A 21,910-nucleotide genomic window follows, 5' to 3' on the forward strand; every position below is an offset into this window, starting at 1 on the left:
ACCTCTATGGCTTCCAGGTTTCAACAAATAAATTAGACTTGAATTGTAATGATTTATGACTGATGTGTATGCCTAATAATGATAATGAATGAAGGTAAAAAAAAATATACAAAGATTTTCTTTTTATGGCTTCCAGAATTTTTTTGTGACTATATCACTGCTGTGTGTCCAATAAAGCTGTTTTTAATAAACAGATTCAAATCTAATCTTAAATGTGGTATTATGCGCACTGTAGCGACCAGTAATCTGCAGCTAACAGAGCAATTCGTGCTCTTTTTTTCGCTCGGTAAAGCACATTCCACAAACATTGCAGTCCTAACTGTACATTTACTAGCGATATTACACCAAATATAGAACATTTTTCACAAGATGAATGGGTAACACTTTATTTTGATGGTCCCTTTTGAACATTCTGTTGACTATAAGTAACTCTGCAACTACATGTCAGCCAACTCTCATTAGAGTATCAGTAGACTCTCTGCTTTATATCTGCAAACTCTTTATTGTGATGCTCCTCCAACAGAAGCTCTACTGACTATAAGTAACTTTACAACTACATGTCAACCCTAACCCTACCAGTCTACTAATACTCATTAGAGTGTTAGTAGACATGTAGGTGCAATGTTACTTATAGACAACCGAATGTGTTAAAGGGACCATCAAAATAAAGTGAAACCGATGAATGTGCTAATCCACAAGAAAAATTGTGCACCGTAAACTGTAACTGAATGTCATAAAACACTGACGCCACTGCCATTACATGATAAGCTGAGGTGCCTGACGTGATCTAAGTTAGCCGTTATGCTTTATCCAATGGTAAAAGCCACAGACCCTCTCATCTCCCAATAGTAAGACAATCTCTGGTTAAAGGAGAACTCCGGTCAATTTTAACATTGAGCTCATTTTTTTGTAAATTTGGAGTGCTGTCAATACAGAGAACAACGACCGAAAACAGGATGTAAATACAGGTATGTGCGCTGGCTGAAATAACATCATTTTTATTAATATCTTTCACATCTACTGCAGTCAGATTCACCCGTGATCACTCTAAAGGAATCACTCACATTAGCTGTGCACTTGTAATGACACATCAAGGATGTTAAGAGGCTAAAAGCAGGTTTAGTACTTGCCCCATTGAAGTCAACAGGATGCAAATTTAAAAAAAGAGGATAACACGGTGTAGGCAACACCGATTTTTGTCGTTGTTCTCTGTACTGACAGCACTCCAAATTTACAAAAAAATTAGCTCAATGTTAAAATTGACCGGAGTTCTCCTTTAATTTTCCCAAAAAGTTAAAACACTGTGGTTTTGTTTGTCATGCTCAGTAATAAACAAGTACAAAATAGAAAGGCAACTACTGTCAGGGTTTACTAAAGACACGCAGTGAAAAATTTGCTCTGAAAAGGCGTAGACAGTTATTTTTGCGCCTGACCTTATTGCATATGCATTTGTAGGAATTTCCCTTTTAGACGCAAAATTTATGGGAGGAGAGTATTTAAATGAATCACGCAAGGCATTTGCTCCAAAATTTACAGACAAAAAAAGAATGTCTTAAACCAGACACTAATTCGCACTGCTCTTGGTAGACTGAGTTGGTCATTATGGAAATGATCTGGCTGCGTCTGTGTTCTTTAATTTGCGTTAAAGTTATACGTATTGCGTTAAGTTTCTAATTCTCACCAACAAGTTATGGAGAATAAATGCTAGACTACACGCCAACCATGATGCTCACAATCCTTTGCCTACATTCAGGCCTGGAAAAGAGTCTTTTTTTCTTCAACTACAAGAGATGTTTCTGAGCTAGAAGGTGAATTATTTTCCACTTCATGCTGAAAATAGCTGAACAAGCTAAATAAAATTCACACACTTGTATTTTCTGCTAGCAGAATTGTTCAAGTCAACAATTCACCAAAAAAGAAACACACCAAACAAAAAAAGCTAATCTTTTTTTTTACATGTTGTGATACCATTCAATAAAACCTGCAATATTATAAACTAAAACCATGTTTTGTAAGTGTTTCATAACCCATATTATAATCACTGCTTAATGTCACTGTGAGGCTTCTTTGAATAAATGTCTTTAGGCAATAGGCTTCCAAATCAAGGCAGATAAATACTGACTTCCAGATAAATCTGAGCTTACCTGTAGTGGCAAGGAATTATGGGGAATGAAGGAAACCTTGAAGTTGGTACACACAAGTTTCCCCCAGAGGCCATCCTGACAGCTTTCTGTGCCGATGCATTTCTTTACAAAGTTCGCCTCATTCACAACTATTTCACCTGTAAAGAAGGAACAAGGAAGTGAGATTTAGAGGAAGGGAAAATACTACAATCAGCAGTAAAGGACGACTATCTCACATTTTAACATATTTAACATACAGTATATGTTAAAAGGAGATGTTGGTGCTTCACCATGCTTGTATTTAACATGTACCATTGATTTGTTTTGTTCTACTCTGCTCCAGCAAATTTTCAAGAGCTAAACATACATCAATGAAACTGCAATCAACCACTTCTGGCTGCTAAATAAACAAGCTGTAACACTACAGTTCCTCCACAACACACAAGCAGAGTCTTATTAGACTTTGCATTCTCCACATAGGCAGAGTTCAGAAGCAACTTCTGGATCACTGACCAATTGCCACTCATGTAACACACACTCGAGCCCCTTCATAATGGCCTTGCAGGGAAAACCCTCTCCTGAGAAGCTACTGCTGTGACTCCTTTCATGTTGGTTGAAAAATGATGCCCTATTAAAAGAAATGACCTGTTGTGCTGACTAAACAGTCACATAAACTTTTACCATGTACCGAGAGTGCACATGCATGCTGAGAGTCCAGAACATTCTCTCTCTCTCTTTTTTTTTACACAAACCAGGAATGAGCAGAGTTCAAAGGCAGGTGTACTAGGAACCAACATAGGCTTTCAGGATGCAGAAACACACCAGGTTTTGGGACAGAGACTTTTGTTTGGACTAATAATACTCATTGGTGCAAGTGTCTATGCTGAGCTTTTGAGTATTTAGAGTGGATCTAATATAATTCTAAAGAGACATTCACACCAAGGACAATAACTATAAAGTTTTATAAGCGTTCTAATTCTAAACAAATAGGGAAGTCCACAAACAGCTGCTATACTGATAACACAGAGGAACGATATAGTTGGAATCACTTTCAGAATGATTTTTTTCTAGCAGATGAACAATAAAAATATTGACAGCTGAACAGAATCCACCAAACTTTAAAGAGCTTGAGCATTTAAAATGGCAGACAATATAACTGCAGCGCACGCTGTTCAGAGTAAACAGAAGGCGATGTTGACAGAACATTGGTTTGGACGCAAATATAGTTATATATCTTTAAAGTTATTGTTTTTGGTGTGAACGGGCCTCAATTAGGGAACTAGGCACGAGTACCCAATTACTTTGACATCATAGCAAATAGGAATGCACAAATATTAAAATTTTGGAAGATACACCATTTATTTATTGTATATATATTTCATAATTATACAATCACTATTTATTGTATATAATAATTATATATTGGATATTTTTTGTGTTATGTAATGGCAGATAACCAATACTAAAAGAAATTACAATTAGGTCTAAATAAATTAAAAATAGTGATGTTATAGTATGTTAAAAACTAAAATCAATTGTTTTAAATGCTACAAACAAATTTAGGCAACACATCATAATGTTCAGTGTTGAAAATGGATATTCATTTTAAAGTTTTAACATCTTTATTGAATGTATATAAACAAAACATTTAAGAGGGGAAAAAAACTGAACTAGAGTAGTCAAAAGTACACCAATTCAGAGCATGGTTTAAAATTGTGGGCTGCAGCCAACAGCTTTACTTCCATCTCTGGTTGAACTCAACATAAGTCACACACATGGGAAATAAAGAAACCCACGTTGCTTCATTCTAAACATAGCACTTCCTCCGCTTTTCGCATCCAGTCACATTAAGAGAGTAAAATGAACAGAGATGTGTGCATATTGGAGAAGAATGATCAAGCTGCTGAGAGGAAGAGTGAAGGAGAAGAAAACAAACTCCAGCTCTTGTGTGAGCACAGTGAGCAGTGTTTGTCTCACAGCTGGGACTGTTTCAGGGGTTACAGTAGGGCAGGATACAGGCTAGCTAAGATGGAGGTTGGGCACTGTTGCAAAATATCGGTGAACACTTCACTAAACGTCAAGCCATTAAACCAGTAGGTCAGCCAGCTGATTTTTTTTTTTTTGAGAAAAATTATTAGTTTATGACTGCACCTGCTTTGAATTTGAGCCTGCAGAATTCTGGAGAAAGCTCTGTAGTTTTCTGAAGATTCTGAATGTCTTAATTAAAGGGGGGGTGAAATGCTATTTCATGCATACTGAGTTTTTTAGACTGGTAAAGAGTTGGATTCCCATGCTAAACATGGACAAAGTTTCAAAAACTATGTTGTACGTTTGAAGGAGTATTTTTGTTCCAAAAATACTCCTTCCGGTTTGTCACAAGTTTCGGAAAGTTTTTTTCGAGTATGGCTCTGTCTTACGTAAGATAGAGCGGAATTTCCTTATATGGGTCCTAAGGGCACTTCTCCCGTAAGATCGCGGGCGCGCGCGCACTCGTAAAACAGAGCAAGAGAGTGAAAGCAGTACGCCCATCAAAGCGCTCTGCTCGGCTTTTGGGAAGTCAATGTCAGCAAAGAAGTGTGTTTTTGGTTGCCAGGGCAAGACAACCCTGCACAGATTCCCAAAGAACCCAGCGTTAAGGAACCCGTGGATGGAGTTTGTTTTCCTGAGCATAAACGGAGTTGTGTAATAAGACTGTTGTTCCCTGCATTTCGACGATGATTGTTTTATAAACAAAGCCCAGATCGACGGATTTGCAGATCGTCTAATGCTTAAGGATCGAGCAGTCACAATGATAAAGGTTCGCGGTCGTGCGCTGGAACGGTGAGTAAAACTGTTGAACAAATGTCTCTGTGTGTTGTTAGCTCGGCGCGTTAGCTCAGCTTTAGCTTCGCCCATACGGCCCGCCCCCAGCCGCTCGTTTTTTTCCGGAAAGACTCGGTACAGCCAATCTTTCAAATAAAAATATAATAAAACAAAAGACTTTTTGGAGATATGAAGGATGCAATATTACTCTATAGGTACTCAAGATTAACAGGAGATTGAGTGAAAATGAGCATTTCACCCCCCCTTTAACAAAATTCTAAACATCCACCACTACTTGCATATTTAACTTTTAGATAGTTTGGTTAATCTGATAATGCTTTCAGTTAGTGTAATCAGTTTAACACATTTTTCAGTTTGAACATATTAATGTTGTTGTTTTTCTCTCTACAGTGAGAGCAGATAAATTAAATAAGTCTACGGTTGTGCATCGGCCCGCGAAGAGGTGGGCTCGTGCACAGATCGATTGCACTAAGGCGCGGTCTCGCTAACCGTGGCAGAGAATTGAACAGATATTACTTGTGTGTGCACTACTGTCAACATTACAACAAACATCTTATCTTTATTACTTTATATTGAGATTTATAACAGGTCTGGTTCTCACCTTATTGATGAACAGTAATTGTACTTTGCGAGTAAAGCTGCAAATTCCTCCCTTAACGTCGTGATTCATTCCAACATAATCGTGTCTCTGTGCTTTTGTCGTTATAGTTGTAGTGTGGACTCTGCTATTCTTTTATATTTAGAATGATTTTTAGAACTATATCATTTTCGTTAGTTGTTCTTGGTGTGAGTGAACGGGTCTTAAAGTTCCCCAGTGCTGAAAATCCCGTTTTTAAATGTTGTTTATATGTCTATGTGGTGTTTTTAACATGCTTTAAGACAAACCGTGTGCAAATTCATAACAGCACTGTTGAGTATTTTCTCCTTAAAACTGCAGTGAACCAAAGACAGTCTAAAAACACAATTTTAAATCGCTGGTGTTTCTGACATTACAAACTACGACAACGTGTGACCGCCAACGAGTGTATCTCTGAGCTGGTGTAAGTGGGTGGAGGCGGGGCTAATTTGAATATTCATAGAACCGCATACTAAATGAAGCAAGGGTGTAGAGTTACATTTAAGCTTTTTTTTTTTTTTTCAAGGAAAAAACATTTAAATATGTGATTTTGGATATCAAATATGAGTTTTAAGGGATAAAATTATTGACTACAGAGGGACTTTAAGATCTTGGTATGAAGCCACAATCTCTTATCACCCATCTTCTCACGACTCACATATTCACAGGCGTTCACCCACTCGCAAATTTCAACTTCCGCTCCACAAGCAGCCTGGTCTGTAAATGGCCATGACAACATATCAACGTGTGTCTGATCAGCAATCTACAGGGATTAACCAGCAGCTCATCCTCTCTAATCAACCAGTAAACGGCAAAAGATCAGTCCAGACTGCTGATGGGAAGGAAATGCACATGGTAGTTTGGCAGATGCACTATATGAATGCAGCAAGATAACACCACACTGAAACTGTACACACAATATTTCTTAAAATAACGGCATCAAATATTTATATACCATGTGACCAGGCTTCCTGTGTTTACATCCTGTTAGAAAAGGGGGGTTTAAGCTGGTGGCATGTTTGATCAGAACACCTTGGGTTGTGTTTTTCTTTGAATTTGGACAACAATTATAGCAGAGCTAAAGTATAAAATTGTTTCTATGGCTGAAGCAGGAACAGAAGATGCTAAATATTGCAAGTGGAGGAAACTGTGTACTTAAGGTCGGATCGATTTCGGCACAGGAATTCTCTCTTGTTGCTGCAAAAGTTACACTTCAATGGATCAGAGCAACATGATAACAAGAAGAGGCCTAACAGAGAGAGTGACAGAGAGAGAGATGTGTGCGTGGGTTTGTAAAAAGACACCATTCATGAGACAACGGCCATGTTTTGTTGAGATGACTAGGCACTATTAGGCTTCTATGTGTGTAGGCCGGGAGTGGTAGAGTGGTTTAAATGGAACAGTCAGTAGGAGGTCAATCTGAATGGATACATTCTACTAAAATCTCACCAAATGCAGGACTAAAACAATCCACAGAGTTTGACGAAGACAGACTATTCTCTTTTTCTTTACAACACAGAAAGCCATTAGGCCTTTTGAAGTAGAATGCACCAAGAATAATTGTTATGCCTAACTTGCCTTTGATTACCATCTAATGCTCACTTCAAGTTATAGTTTAAAAACACTCATTTAATAACACTGGTAAAGGTAATCTTTAGAAAATCCCCAAACGAATATCTATTTTTTATACCGTACATTATAACTTTAGGATGCTGAAATTCACCTGTATTTAAAATGACTGATTTTAGTTGTGTGTGTTTTATTTTAAACTAGAACTATTTTAATATCTGCAATTTATTATATCCATAATGTGAAAATAATTCAAAAACAGAAAAACAAATAAGAGTGAGTGAAATATAAATAAAAACTACTTATATGACGAAATAACTTTATATGACACAATGATATTGTGGTCTCAAAAGCTTAAGAACCAGAAGGTTTTAAATACATCTGTTTACTTCAAAATGCCCTGCTCACAATAATTCATGTGCATTGCAAACAGTATATCAGTGTTCAATTATCATAGATGAATTTACAACATACACAACTGGTAAAAGTTTGGGGCTTTAGGAAGAAGTCTCTTATGCTCACCAAGGCTGCATTTATTTAATCATAGATACAGTAAAGTAATACGGTGAAATATTACACTTTAAAATATCTGCTTTCTATTGTAAAATATATAAAAAAATAATTTATTCCTGTGATGGCAACGTTGCATTTGTTCCTATCATCAATGTTGAAAACAGTTGCGCTGCTTAATATGTTTGTGGAAACCTTGTTCGATTTTTTTTTCAGGATTCTTTGATAAATAGAAAGTTCATTTCATAGCATTTATTTGAAATAGAAATCTTTTGTAGAAACTTTATAAATGTCTTTACTGTCACTTTTGATAAATTTAATGCGATATTTACTACAAAAAAAAAAAAAAAATCATCTTCTCTAAACCCTAACTTTTGAATGGTTGTGTACTTGGTCAACTTGTCCTGGTTAAAAAAAAAAAACGCAAACAGGCAATAAGAAACTTGGTAAAGGAACCAGCCCTTGATATTCTGGTGTACACTGTACACTAGCTAGAGTATTCAAGCTTCTGAATACATTTTACCACACCGTGTGCCACCCTGCTATCACCACAGTCCACAAAACACAGTGACAAGGGAGGTTTTGTTTTAATTTCAGATGAGGAACTAAAAAATGCATAGCACGTCTATTTTGGAAACAGGGAAGGTCCATGATGTGCGGCTTAATTATAAGGAGTGAACGCAGAGTACTTCCCGAGACGCCACAGCACTACAGCCTTTCTGTTTATTTCCCAACACTTCTAGGAACAGAGAAACTGTCTGGATGCATTAAGATCTCCGCCATCACAAAGCTGGAGCTGACACGTGTTGTTAAAGGGTTAGTTCACCCAAAAATGAATTCTGTCATTTATTACTCACCCTCATGTCGTTTCATCCAAACCCGTAAGACTTTCGTTCATCTTCGAAACACAAGATCTTTTTGATGAAATCTGAGAGCTCTCCCTCCATAGACAGCTATGCAACTACCACCTTGATGTTTCAAAAAGTTAATAAAGAGATCAAAAAACGAACCCATATGAATTTAAGAAAATTATAAATCCAAATTTTCTGAAGAGACGCGATCGCTTTATATGATGAACAAATTTCATTTAGGCTTTTATTCAAATATAAACATTGATCAGCGAACATAAACAGAAGCTCAATCTAGCTTGCTTGACGCACGAGAACAAACCTTTTGCGAAAGCTCAAACGTGAATGAACACGAGACTGAACCTCATTAGTTCTTGCACGTCAAGCGAACATGCTTGAGCTTCCGTTAACCGCAATTGATGTGTGAGTTGATGAATGTTTAAATGTGAATAAAAGCCTAAATTTAATCAGTTCATCATATAAAGCAATATTGTCTCTTCAGAAAATTTGGAATTCATATGGATTCGTTTTATGATCTCTTTATGAACTTTTTGAAGCATCAAAGTGGTAGTTGCATAGCTGTCAATGGAGGGATAGATTTCATCAAAAAGATCTTCATTTGTGTTCCGAGGATGGACGAATGTCTTGTGGGTTTGGAACATGAGGGTGAATAATTAATGACAGAATTTTAATTTGGGGGTGAACAAAACTAATGGCTTGGAAATATTGGATCTGCCATTGCATCGGTTAAGAAAGGTAACAAAAAGCAAAGCTTTATATTTATTAGACTGTGAGGTTAAAACCACCTGTCAGAACATGAAGCCTTTATTCAGAAGAACCCGGACATTAGGATTAAAGGTAGAAGGGTACACACCCTATGCAAGTGTGCTTGGCAATGGTAATTATAAGACATACGGGAACAGGTTTGATAACAGATCCCATTTCTAAAACCAGGATGGGATAGAACAGTCTCCTAAAGATAAGTGGTCGTGATACTGATCAATTGATTTTGCAAGCACTAAACTAGAGTAGGCAGAGTACACAAGAGTAAGGCTGCTGCATACACTTTACTCATTGTTGCCATAGAACAAATTCTTCACTCTGTACAAGAGTCGACTAAAAAGGGTAATTCACACAAAATTAATTCCAGCGTTATCATTTACACACTCATGTTGTTCAAAACCCATATGACTTGCTTTCTTCCATGGAACACACTATGCACTGCTCGCTCTTTTCCATGCAATTACAAAGAATTACGAATTTTAAAGTGTAAACACACACACACACACACACACACACACACACACACACACACACACACACACACACACACACACACAAGCACTAAAAAAAGAATCATAAGAGAGGTCTATATGATTCATATGCTATATTTCAAATCTTCTGAAACCAAACAATGGCTTTTCATGAGAAACAGATGAAGATGTAAGCATTTTTTTGTGAATAACAGTTTTTAATTAATCAATTGATCCAGTTCACAAAACTGGTATAAATGATTTAGTCACGATTGGACTGATACAAGTCCCTTCGCAGTCAATAATTTTATCCCTTAAAACTCATCATTGATAATCAATATGACATTTTTAAATGTTTTTTTTTTCTATGAAAAGAATTTATTCATGCCATAAAATAGCTGAAATGTATCTCTACAGCCTTGCTTCATTTAGTATACGCTATATTCACGCGCTATATTGCTATATGTACCCGGTTTTTCCTATCCCTTCTTAAAGGTGTTTTTGTGTTCACTGTGTTAAAACGCCCACAGAGCAATAGAAAAAGCCCCGCCCCGCACGTTGACGGGATAGGCTACAGGTTTGTGACGGTAGGAAACAGCTGTTTATAAACTGTTTTTGATACGGCCTTGGTTCACTGCAGTTTTAAGGAGAAAATACTTAACATTGGTGTTGACTGATAAATTTGCACATGGTTTGTCTTGAAGCATATTAAAAACACCACATAGACATATAAACAACAATAAAAACTTTAACATTAAAGGGGTGGTTGATTATGATTTCACTTTTCTAACTTTAGTTAGTGTGTAATGTTGCTGTTTGAGAATAAACAACATCTGCAAAGTCACGATGCTCAAAGTTCAAAGCAAAGGGAGATATTCTCTTTTAAAGAAATTGTTTTTTAAGGACTACAACAAACTGCTGGTAGGGACTACACGACATTCCTCCCAGGTTAGTGACATCACCAACCCTATAATTTACATAAACCCTGCCCCCGAGAACGCAATATATAGATTATCAAGACAGAATATGCTAATCAATGACTAGAAGATAACTACACATAAGCTACATAAATTCATCAACTAACCATACAGAAATGTCCTGTTGCTTCTACATTTTGTCACTTCTTCTTGAGTCTCTCCATCATTGTCTGACTCCGGTTTGAACATAAAAGGCTAAAAGTGTTTGAAATTTTCAGGACACAAGCTGTTGAAGCTCCGCCCCCTGTGCTGGGAGCAGCAGCTCATTTGCATTTAAAGGGACAGACACAAAAACAGTGCGTTTTTGCTCACCCTCAAAAAGTGACAATTTTAACATGCTATATAAAAATATCTGTGGGGTATTTTGAGCTAAAACTTCACAAACACACTCTGGCGACGTCCAAGACTTATTTTACATCTTGTGAAAAGGGTATTATACCACCCCTTTAAAGGAAAGATGATCAGTAAACAAAGAGGTAAGTTTGGTCTGTTTCTCACTCAAAGCTACCATAGGGTTTTAGAAGGCATGGAATTTAGAGAATAAGTCATTAATGACCACTTTTATGGTGATTTTGTGACTTATGAAGTAGCTCCAATCTCTAGATCAGTGACCAGTACATTCCTTCAAGATTTCTCTTTTAATGTTCCACAAAATGAATATCATGTCAATAATATCAGCTTAGCCACACATACTATTTACAGTTCACAAATCAGGAAGTGTGGCATTAATAATGCCTTCTAGAGGGAAGTAGACCCTCTGTAAACTCTTCAGCTGGCATCAAAACCCAAGCACAACAAACCAAGGCAGATCACAGGCTCTTTATGAGAGGCCACGCATTAAAAATTCAGAGGCTGCACAAGTGCAGGAAACGGGTTGGATAAGATACTGTTCCGTATACAGGAAGGACCTCTGTGAATATCATGTTCAACTGATCTCTAAAGACGACTGAGACCTAATTTCTATTTCATTTCTCTCGTTGTCATACACACTTTTCTCCTGCCAGAAGCACAGAACATGTTCACCACACAACAGCAGAAGCTGATTGGTGATGCAATGGTAAAAATAGAAAAAAGGCAAAGACAGCTGATTGCTATGGCAACGAAGAGGCGGGCATCTGTTAGTTCATAATGTACAAAAAATGCAGCTGTTTGAACAGCCAAAAAAGCTAAATATCAGAATCACCAAATTGTTATGAATAATTGCATCAGATATAGGTTAGTTTGCTCACAGCAGATTAAGTCCAGGGGCCCGTACCATAATGGTGGTTAAACAAACTCAGGTTAACAGGATTAGTTTGGAGTTGATCAAACCAACCCAATCAGGCTTTGTCTTTCTTCGCAACTAGCTCGAATTCATGGAGCGCATGCACATGAAAGTGTGACATCAGTAGCGAACAGCCAATCACAAGCCTTGAAACATATATACAGCGCTGGTCAGAATTGTTTGCCACATTGGTAAATATGATCAAAGATGGCTGTTAAAAATTAAATCTGCATTGTTAATCCTTTTGATATTTTATTTAAAAACAATTAGCAAAAATCTAACCTTTCATTGGATTTATTTTTTACAGCCATCTTTGATCATATTTTCCAAGGGGGCAAATAATTCTGACCAGCACTGTACATAGGTATACAGAGACTCAAGCATGTAAGCTTGCATATAGTCATTTTTAAAGCTTTACCTATTGATTCCAAAGGGTATTAATTTGAACTACATGCTTAATTATAATCATTAAACTAAAATTGCTCATGTGTAATGATTATATTAAAATGATATAAAAAAATATCAATCATAAAATAATGATAAATAATCATCACTATTATTTTGTCTTTAGGATTATTTTACTATATATTGAGTGACCTTTAATTAGGAGCTGGGAGAGTGACTTTGTGTCAGAAATGTGTCACTTTGATCACAGCTGATTGGTCCCTAGAACATAACCTTTACCAGAGCAGGTTAGCCATGGAGCATAAGTTACTATGGTGTTATGTCCTAAGACGTGTTAAACTCTCAAACTCTGCTATCAGGTGGAGTTCAATCAATTGTTGATTTCGTTGATGAACATAGCTAAAAGTCACTTTCATGGTGCCTGAAACCCAAGGATGGCACAAACTAATCTGAAACATACCTGGCCATCCACCTAAATTGGGTTCATGGTATAAGCCCCAGTTTTGCAACGTCTTACCTAGAATAAAACCTGCTCCAGAGCAGGTTAGCCGTGTAGTGTAAGATAACATGGCGAAGAACACAGACCAACGTCTTGAACTCGAAAAACCAGAGTTTGCTCAAACTTAACTGGGTAGCCACTGAAACCAGCTTTGTAAAAAAAAGGCCACAGGGGTTTGAACCTACATTCAATTACCAGACCAAATCTTCAAATACTAAGCCACAACTCTCCAACCCTGTGATGGTTCTGAGTGGTGATGGTTCTAAGGAAATAGTTTTGAAAATCACTCACCTGGTAGAAGTTTTGCTTCTAGTTTCTTGATGGGCAGTTGAGGACTTTTCTTTGAATCAGTCTGTGAAACATTAAGAACACTTAAAATCACATAACCACTTTCAAATATTTGAGAGAGAAAGTCCTGACTAGATCTTTACTCTGACAATTTTCTCCTCACCATAGATGGAATCTCAACACATTTAATGAGTCATTTCATCTGAGCATCAACATTTGCCACATTTAGTCAGTCAAATTGTTAATTTATCTAATTATGTGTCTCTGGAAAACAGTCAATTGTGACATTGGATTATGTGTACTTATGTGTACAAAACTTTTTGGTAACACTTTACTGGGTGACGTAGTTACACATTACATTTATTTACTATAGTAATAACAGAAAATGATGCTTAATCATGCATAAACCCTAACCGTTACTCTAGTAAGTGCATGCAGTTCATTAATATAACTTAGTACTTACATAAGGTGGGTACAATGTAACTACGGCACCTTAAAATAAAGTGAAACCAACTTTTCTTAATTTGAAAAGATAAATGTAAGATGTCTCCCAGTAAAGTTAGGATTGGGGTTTGATTTAGGGTTAATTGCATGTAATTATGCATAATTTATAGTTATTACTACAGTAACTACATGTAACAAGACACTGTAAAATAGTGTTACTATAATTCTATATTTCATTGTAAATTATGGGGTTATTATTAAATTATTCCATTAGTTAGATGAACATTTCAAACACCTCGCTACTCTTGTTTTCCTTACTAACACACTGGCTGATGGAACATCGTCCAGCACATGCTAAATTTATATGATACAATTTAAAAGTAAATCCACATTGTTCTTAAAAGAGGCATCTTCACCCATCGTATTCTAACGTTACATGTCTGAAAACACGGTAGTGCCGTGGTCCTTTTGGATACTAACTAAATAACACTGTGAACAGCTGACCACCTGGGTTACGGAGTTACCACCATCAAACCAAGTGAAGACTGAACTACAGTATGAGGTTACCAGTCGCCCAGATGTCAAACATATGTGACACAGTCTTCACAATAGTTTAATAAATAAGACTAATGACTCTGTCTTTAGCTGCTAGTCGTTAGCATGCTAGTGTCTCACTCACCTGAAGTGGAGGAAGATAAGACTTAAAAGTAGGCTTCGTTTGTTTACCGGAGAACATAATTTAAACCGGACGATTTCACAAAAATGCGACCTGTAAATCCATATAAGAGCGTTTTATAACTCTTAAAATGTAAGCCAAACTGTTTTGGGTTACTTCAGACCTTTAAATCAAGGGTTTCTTCAGCAGCTGATGTGTTTACATGCATAATTTCCATAAATGCAAAAGCAGTTTTAGTCTCAGTTGTGCATGCAGTAATATCTCAGCTGGATCTGGTCTGTCCCGCTGAAGTCTCTTCGTTAGCGGCTGTCAAACTCAAACTTTTGCTGCCTTAGTTTCCCACTCTAAACATTCACGTCATGCTCAGTCTTCTTGATTCAACAGTTTGAGTGTGTGAGAGTCCTGTGGTGGTGTGCAGACGGGCTCAGTCCTGTAATTCACCGTCCGTTTTCAGTTCAGCCATGTTTATTAAAGGCGAAATGGGGAGGTGCAGCGTGCTTGAGCTCTGGACCACAAAAAACAGGAGGAGTGAGCTATGGCGAGCCCTCTGGACCATTGGAGCGTTCTGGTTTTAAATATTCAAACTGTCCATAACATTAGAAAAATGTATATTTAGAAAAATATATTTACATTAACACATTTATTTGAGTGAATATGTAAACTTTGAGGTGGAATTTAGCCTACTAGAAATTTATATTTTCGAATGCAAAGAACACATTTACAATTATTTCAGAAGCCCACTATTTAAATGATTCGCAATTGCGTTGCAATGTCGTAAACAGCATGCATGAATAGATAGTTTTTATATTGTGCATATTTTGGCTTGAGTGTATTATTGTACTCTTAGCGCCATCTGCTGGAATGATCTGAATCCTGCACACACAGTCTCTATAAGGCCACAGAGCTTGACTTCCAGCTCCCCCTTCTGAACGTCATGTTGAGCTTGACCTAGTCCAGCTCCAGCTCTGTGGATCTTATGGGTGGGGGGATACTAGAGTTATGGATAGGGTTAGACTAGAGCAGGGGTGTTCAAACTCAGTCCTGGAGGGCCACTGTCCTTCAGAGTTTAGCTCTAACTTGCCTCAACACACCTGCCTGGAAGTTTCTAGTATGCCGAAGGACTTGATTAGCTGGTTCAGGTGTGTTTATATTGTAAAATATTAGACTATTACAATTTAAATTTTCTGTTTTCTATTGTTTATATATATATTATATATATTATATATTAGAGACTTCAGCAGCCATTACTCCAGGCTTCAGTGTCACATGATCCTATAGAAATCCTTATCATTCTAAAATCATGATATCATGTATGCAGAGATATTGTCAAAACAACCATCAGCTATCAATATTAAGATGATTTAGCATTTCCAATGTATGTATTAAATTATTAGTAGTATTATTGTATTATTAGGGAAGGCTTACTTTTATTATTAAATTGATAGGCTATTATAGTTAATTTGCCACGCAATAATTTCAAATATCCTGTGAGGATAATAAAAGATTACCTCCTCAATGAAAATTGTCTAAAAACATTTAGGTCCTATAATTAAAATTATTAACAGTCTATAATATTTACAAACACTGCAATAATTAGTTTCAAAAACAGTTTGTTTAACATGGACATTGTTTAACAAATTAAAGGGGCACGGTAGCTATCGCAGGTGGCTTGGAAGACGTGGTGGGTAATATATGGTTTATCCATTTTGCAACACAAACTGGAGGTAAGCAACAGTAATTTGTAGCTAGTTTGATAGCTACAGAAATTAAGATCTCCCTCTTTCATTTTCTTTCTTGCTGCAGATGAAACGGTTCAACTTCTGTTTTCGCGGAGGCGCAGTGAGGGAAAAAACACTAATAGTTCATTGCAGTGATGTAGTCATTTATTTTACGCAGCCACACTGCGCATATAGGACACGCTTTAACACGCCTGAAATCATCTGGTGGGATTCCCTTCGGAATGACGCGCGGCGCTCCTATTGGCCAAAGGCAACGCACGAAATTCTCCATTTATGGGTTGTTTGCCTCTTTGATTCCGTCAAGCAGCAGCAGCCACAAAGTTTAACTTTGTATTGTAGAGCAGACGCTCACTGCAGTTCAGTCAGTCAGTGCGCTCGAGTTTACCGGTGCGGTGTACACTAGTATGGAGCGGCGACACTGGTCCTGAGGAGACATTAAACAGCACGAGAGGCCAAACGAGACAGTGACACCACACCGAGAATTTCTAGAGGTTTATTTTAATTTAATAAACAGTTACAAAACGGATTATAACAGAAGACCGGCTGCGCTGTGATAAACGAATAAAAAATGGTGAGTGAAAATGTATTTCTCATCACAGTCGCCTATCGCCTACAGAGATAAACACTTCTGCTTCCAGCATCCTTATCGACATGCAGAATGCTGATGCTTGGTGTTATTATTTTCAACTTCTTTCTATAGTCTCATCCCTATGGATGTGACCATTAACGAAATCTTATAGGCTACTAAATTATGTAGCCTACTTGGCATCATAAATGCTTAAAATTCAGATAAAAAGCTTTGATCAAAACAAGTACAAACTTCTATTTTTTTTTTTTTTTTTTTTTTTCATTTTAGTGGATTTACAGATATTTAAATATAGTCCTATCTGGGATTTGTAAATTTACATGCATTTTATGCACATTTTAAGATTACTTTTTTATTGTATGGCCACGTTATTATTATGAACATATCATGAAGGTGGTGTCTGGTCTACTGGACAAACACCCTCAGTTGTGTGTCATAATCAGCTATTGTTTGCCCTGCATCTCTTGTTCTCTTGGACAGAAACAGCCTCCCTGTCCCAGCCCTCCTGAACAGGTTGTAGCTATTTATACTTGTCCCGGTTACAACCCAGTTTCTCGTTTTATGTTTTTTATTTTTTGGCACTGTGTGTTTATTGAGGCTTCAGATATGCTTGAATCGATAGAGATCCCTATCGTGTTTTTCACTTTCTCAGATCAGTGTGGCAGTTACACACATTGTAATATTTTGATCTTCACTCATTATTAACGTAGCCTATTCTTTCATGTCATCCTGACTCAGTGTTACGTAATAGTGGAAAACTGCACGTTACACACATTAGTGTCCATGGATACAGCACACAGAGAGATGCAGATAAATGTAGTCGCATGTGAAACTCACTTCCGTACTCATGCCCATAAGGATGGGTTGGGTTCTGCTTTGAATAAGTGTGTGTGCTTATTCGTGTGTCCACAATGAGACCGTTTCCTCTTGTTTTGGTCGTAAACGACACCGTTTTGCATAGCTCCTCAAGCAATATGTTACGCTTGATTGTTTTTGGCTTTGTATGATCCCAGATCCCATGGCAAGATGCTTTCACAGACCCTGCTTGTCTCACATTCAGTGTCCTTTTCGGCCTGTCAGCTGGTAAAGAACTGGTACAGATCAGGTGAAAAACCAGTAAATCCAGTTCAGCCGTCTCTTCAGCGCACACTGAGACATTCTCTGCAAGCCATGTAACTGGTAGAACTAGTTTTCCCTTGGGCTTTGCACATATGGGACAAACCTTTTCTGTATAGTCTTTGTGCTGCCTCTGGTATTTATTATTACAATATTATAATTCGATCTTCATAAAGCATTTTCATGCAAAGAAAAGGATACTTGTGGTTGGCTGTGCTCATGTGGCCACAATTTTACAGATATTTATAAGTGGTCCATTAAGATGTTCTGACAGCTTCTATAAATGAGGCTAAAACCAACAGTGATTAGTGTGTACAAGCATTATTCTTTAATGTTATCCTGCTTGTGAATTCTCCACCCATTTCTAATGTCACACATATGATGGTAAACTCGGTATGACCTACAGGCATCTACAGTATACTATATATTATACTATATACTATATATATATATATATATATATATATATATATGTGTGTGTGTGTGTGTGTGTGTGTGTGTGTGTGTGTGTGTGTGTGTGTGTGTGTGTGTGTGTGTGTGTAATTAATAGGTGGAGTTTTGAGCTGTATTTGTTTTGACTGCAGTTTTACATCAGTGTCCTTTTATGAGTTTACTCATTTTGGTTACAAAGTTTGTCATAACTACTCATTACACATGAGTCGACTCATGACAGCTCAAAGGATATGGAATGATTTCCGAAAACTGAACCAGTGGTTAATGTATGTTACACAACAGTACCTAATTTTATGATGTATTCCAGCTGTGAAAGAACAGTTTAGGTTAGATTTTGTAATATATCACTCAGTTACCTATAATCTATATGCCTGATCTGCTGTATTTAGAAAAATAATTCAAAAAGCTTTGTGTGTAGTATTATTAGGACATTTTGCCCATATTGCCCACGATCAGGCTGAACACAAGGCCACAAAAGCAAGATACATTGTTCTTCTTGTTTCCTCTCCAGTGTCTATCTGGGTCCTGTTTGCTTGGTCTCCATATTTCATAAATTGCTTTACAGGTTAAGCTGTAGTAGCATGGTAGCTTGATTCACTTTCTTTTTTCCTCCTCTTCACTATCTCCTCTTGTCCTCTTTCTTTCTCTGCCAGATCCTGAATAGTAGGTCAGTATGGCAGCATATGTTTTGCATTAAGAGCTGCAGAGGGGCGGTACATGCTGAGTAACATCCCCCTATTCAAAGCATCTATGTCACACCGCCACAGGATTGCTGAGGAATCCAGACTCTTTCTGGAAGAGTCAGCAGCCCTCACCTAAACAAGAGAAATATCTAGCAGGATGGCTGACATCTGTGGTCCCCATAAGTCAGTCCTTTCATTTAGGGGGGTTATTTTTGTGCATGAACATATTACAGTCATGGCAATGAATATCCCTCAATATCAGCTGGCCTCTTTGATGCTCTTTTATTGTTGGTTCTGAACTACACTTAACTGAGATTGTTAAAAACATCCAATTCAGAACTTCACTCCCAGTAGTTTAGATATAAAAGATAATATACACTGATGTGTTCAAGTTAAGATTTATATGGTTTGTTTACTGAACAAGTTGAAAAGGATGAAGGAAAACATCAGTTAGACTGAAATAAACCCTTAATTGAAAAATCTCTATTGACCTTTTCTTTGTGATGTGCACCATATGTTGATTAACGTATTTGCCCTTCTTTTTTTGTGGTGACTCTTTGAATGGTGGTTTCTATTGATTTCAGCCCTGTTAAATGTGAAGTGAAGTCACTTTCTTGAGATCATGAAAATAATTTTGTTGAGCTCTAGTGCCTCATCACCTACAAGCCTTCCACATACAGGGCAGGGCGCCTCTGTAGAATTCATGATCATGTTCCGGGAGGGATGTTCACCGTCAGGCCCTCTCTTTGATCAGTGCCCTTTGAATCATCCTAACCTTCCCCCATATTACAGCGCCCCTATCCACATACTGTTCAAAAAAGTGTAGTGTCAGTGGGTCTCATTCACTAATAATTTGTATTTATATGAACTTCTCACCAAAACTTTCGGCCTAATTCACAATAAGTGTGTATGCGCTTTAATTTGTTATTAATAACCTCGTTCTAATGTTTATGAATTGGAATATTCTAAATGAGCGACTGCGTGGCCGAGGTCAGTAATTTACATAAAAAACACCAAAATCATTTCTATATTAGCGCATTCCGCAGACCCTATTTCTTTTGTCACACTCAGTAAACAATGACACTATCTAAAGACGCATTCTTGTCTGAGAGCACGCGCAGCAAGATCTTCCAAGCAATTCCAAGAGTGCAATCCTCAAAACAAGTTCAAAGAAACGCAATAAACACCTTTTATACAGACATTACAGACCTATGATTAGCCAGCAGTGTATCTGCTTCTTTATGCAGCTTAGGCTATAAAGCACCTTTTCTTACTCTTTTACAGAATATTAAGCAGCACAACTGTTTTCAGCATTTTCAATACAAGAAATGTTTCTTGATCACCGAATCAGAATATTAGAATGATTTTTGAAGGATCACGTGACACTGAAGACTGGAGTAATTTCTAAATATTACAGTTTTTACTGTACTTTACATACTGTAAGCATGAGACTTTTCAAAAAAAAAAACATTTTATTGGTAAAAGCAGTTTAGAAAGACCAAAAACAATGCTTCATAGGTGAAGAGAAGGAGAAAGAATGAGCGCTTTAATGCTTTAATCAATAGGCCACGGCTTTAAAGGAACTCGCCGACTTTTTGGGACTTTAGCTTATTCACCGTATCCCCCGATAAGTTCGATAAGTCCATACATACCTTTTTCATCTCCGTGTGTGCTGTAACCCTGTCTGACGCACCCACCGCTAACCTAGCTTAGCACAAAGACTGGAGGCAAAAAGATGATTAGACTCTAATGGAGAGCAGGCCCAGTTTCCTTGAGGAGTTGGTTTTGAGAGATGTGCTGTCAGCTGTAAAATGAGATCATTGTCACTGTGCTCCTGCCAGCTCACGTTCAGCTCCTCTCACGTTGCCTCTCCTGTTTCTCACATCTGAATTAGTCTCTTATGTGGGTTCACTGGTACCGTCTTCTGAAAGCAGGTCAAGGGGACTGATGAAAACATGATATCAAATGTTGTTCAGTTTTGAGAGTGGATGAACAGTATGCTTGTGTGCTTCATAAACAGACAGAATGCATGCAGAACAGTCTCTAGTTAATAATATACAGTATGTGCAAATTCATGGCTGATGTTTGCTTACTGATAGAACAGCTCATAATTTGTTTAAACTGCAATAAAAGCCATAATGATTGAAACAGATATTTAGCATCTTAGTTGGATATTGTAGAATTAGATTTGTACTACATTTTCTTGTTTGTGAAGAAATAGTAGAAAACAGCAACGAGTTATGAGCTGGTCTTTCTGTTTTTTTGTCTGCTGTATAGTTTCTGTTGAGGTGACCGTGGGCTGACTAAGCTGTGTTTACACTGCAAACTCAACTCAGGGCTACAGAATGACTTGTGTTCAAATATTCTCACGTGCCTTAGAGATAAATGCAAGTGAGAACATTACAGGCAAGGTCATAACAGTGCTCTGTTTAAAAGAGGATTTATATTAAAAAAATGTAAGGTTATTATTTCATATTGCTAGTCTCTTTCCTGGCATACACTTAAGTAAAGGTTCGTTTTTGGCATCTATGGTGCCATGAAAAACCTTCACTCTTAAAAATAAAGGTTCCAAAAATGTTGGTTCCCCAAACAACCTTTCATTGAACAGTTCTTAAAAGAACCATTTTTTCTTGGTGTTAAGAACATTTTAATAACATAAAGAACCATTTTCCACTATAAGAAACCATTTGTGCAATGAAAAGGTTCCATGGATGTTAAAGGTTCTTTATGGAACGATAGATGTCATTAAAGAATCATTATTCTTAATGGTTTTAATGGAACCTTTCCATTGCACAAAAGGTTGTTTATAGTGGTAAAATGTTCTACACGCTTAGAAAAACAGCTCTGTTAAGAACTGTTCCCTGGCAGGTTCCTTGGAGAACCAAAAATGTTTCTATGGCATTGCTGCGAAAAAACCCTTTTGGATCCTTTATTTTTTAAGAGTGCAAGTACAAACGCTATGAGGAAGACCGTACTTTTTTTTTTTTTTATATTCACACGCTTCACCTTCATGTTATGCATTTCTGGACCAAATATTA

The 21,910-nt window shown here is 37.2% G+C and overlaps 2 protein-coding genes across 8 annotated transcripts in view; one reads left to right on the top strand and one right to left on the bottom strand.

Moving 5' to 3' along the window:
- Positions 1 to 14,767, bottom strand: part of mtmr10 (myotubularin related protein 10) — a 35,835-nt gene extending 21,068 nt beyond the window's left edge. Inside the window, exons 1-4 of one of the 2 annotated variants that reach the window (XM_081354802.1) lie at positions 14,459 to 14,544; positions 14,299 to 14,388; positions 13,179 to 13,239; positions 2,145 to 2,281 (exon numbers count right to left, since the gene is read on the bottom strand). In XM_081354802.1, coding sequence (XP_081210928.1) covers positions 2,145 to 2,281; positions 13,179 to 13,239; positions 14,299 to 14,355 — 255 coding nt within the window. In that variant the 5' untranslated portion in view covers positions 14,356 to 14,388; positions 14,459 to 14,544. Of the gene's footprint in view, positions 1 to 2,144; positions 2,282 to 13,178; positions 13,240 to 14,298 lie in introns of both variants that reach the window. The other variant, XM_081354801.1, reaches the window with a different exon arrangement.
- Positions 14,768 to 16,376: 1,609 nt separating this feature from the next.
- Positions 16,377 to 21,910, top strand: part of myo1ea (myosin IEa) — a 52,353-nt gene continuing 46,819 nt past the window's right edge. For 4 of the 6 annotated variants that reach the window (XM_081358710.1, XM_081358707.1, XM_081358709.1 and 1 more), the window contains exon 1: positions 16,469 to 16,605. In XM_081358710.1, the coding sequence (XP_081214836.1) occupies positions 16,603 to 16,605 (3 nt within the window). In that variant the 5' untranslated portion in view covers positions 16,469 to 16,602. Of the gene's footprint in view, positions 16,606 to 21,910 lie in introns of all 6 variants that reach the window. The other 2 variants (XM_081358712.1, XM_081358708.1) reach the window with 2 other exon arrangements.

The sequence above is a fragment of the Scardinius erythrophthalmus genome (assembly GCF_964197995.2).
Source record: "Scardinius erythrophthalmus genome assembly, chromosome: 2".
NCBI lineage: Eukaryota > Metazoa > Chordata > Actinopteri > Cypriniformes > Leuciscidae > Scardinius > Scardinius erythrophthalmus.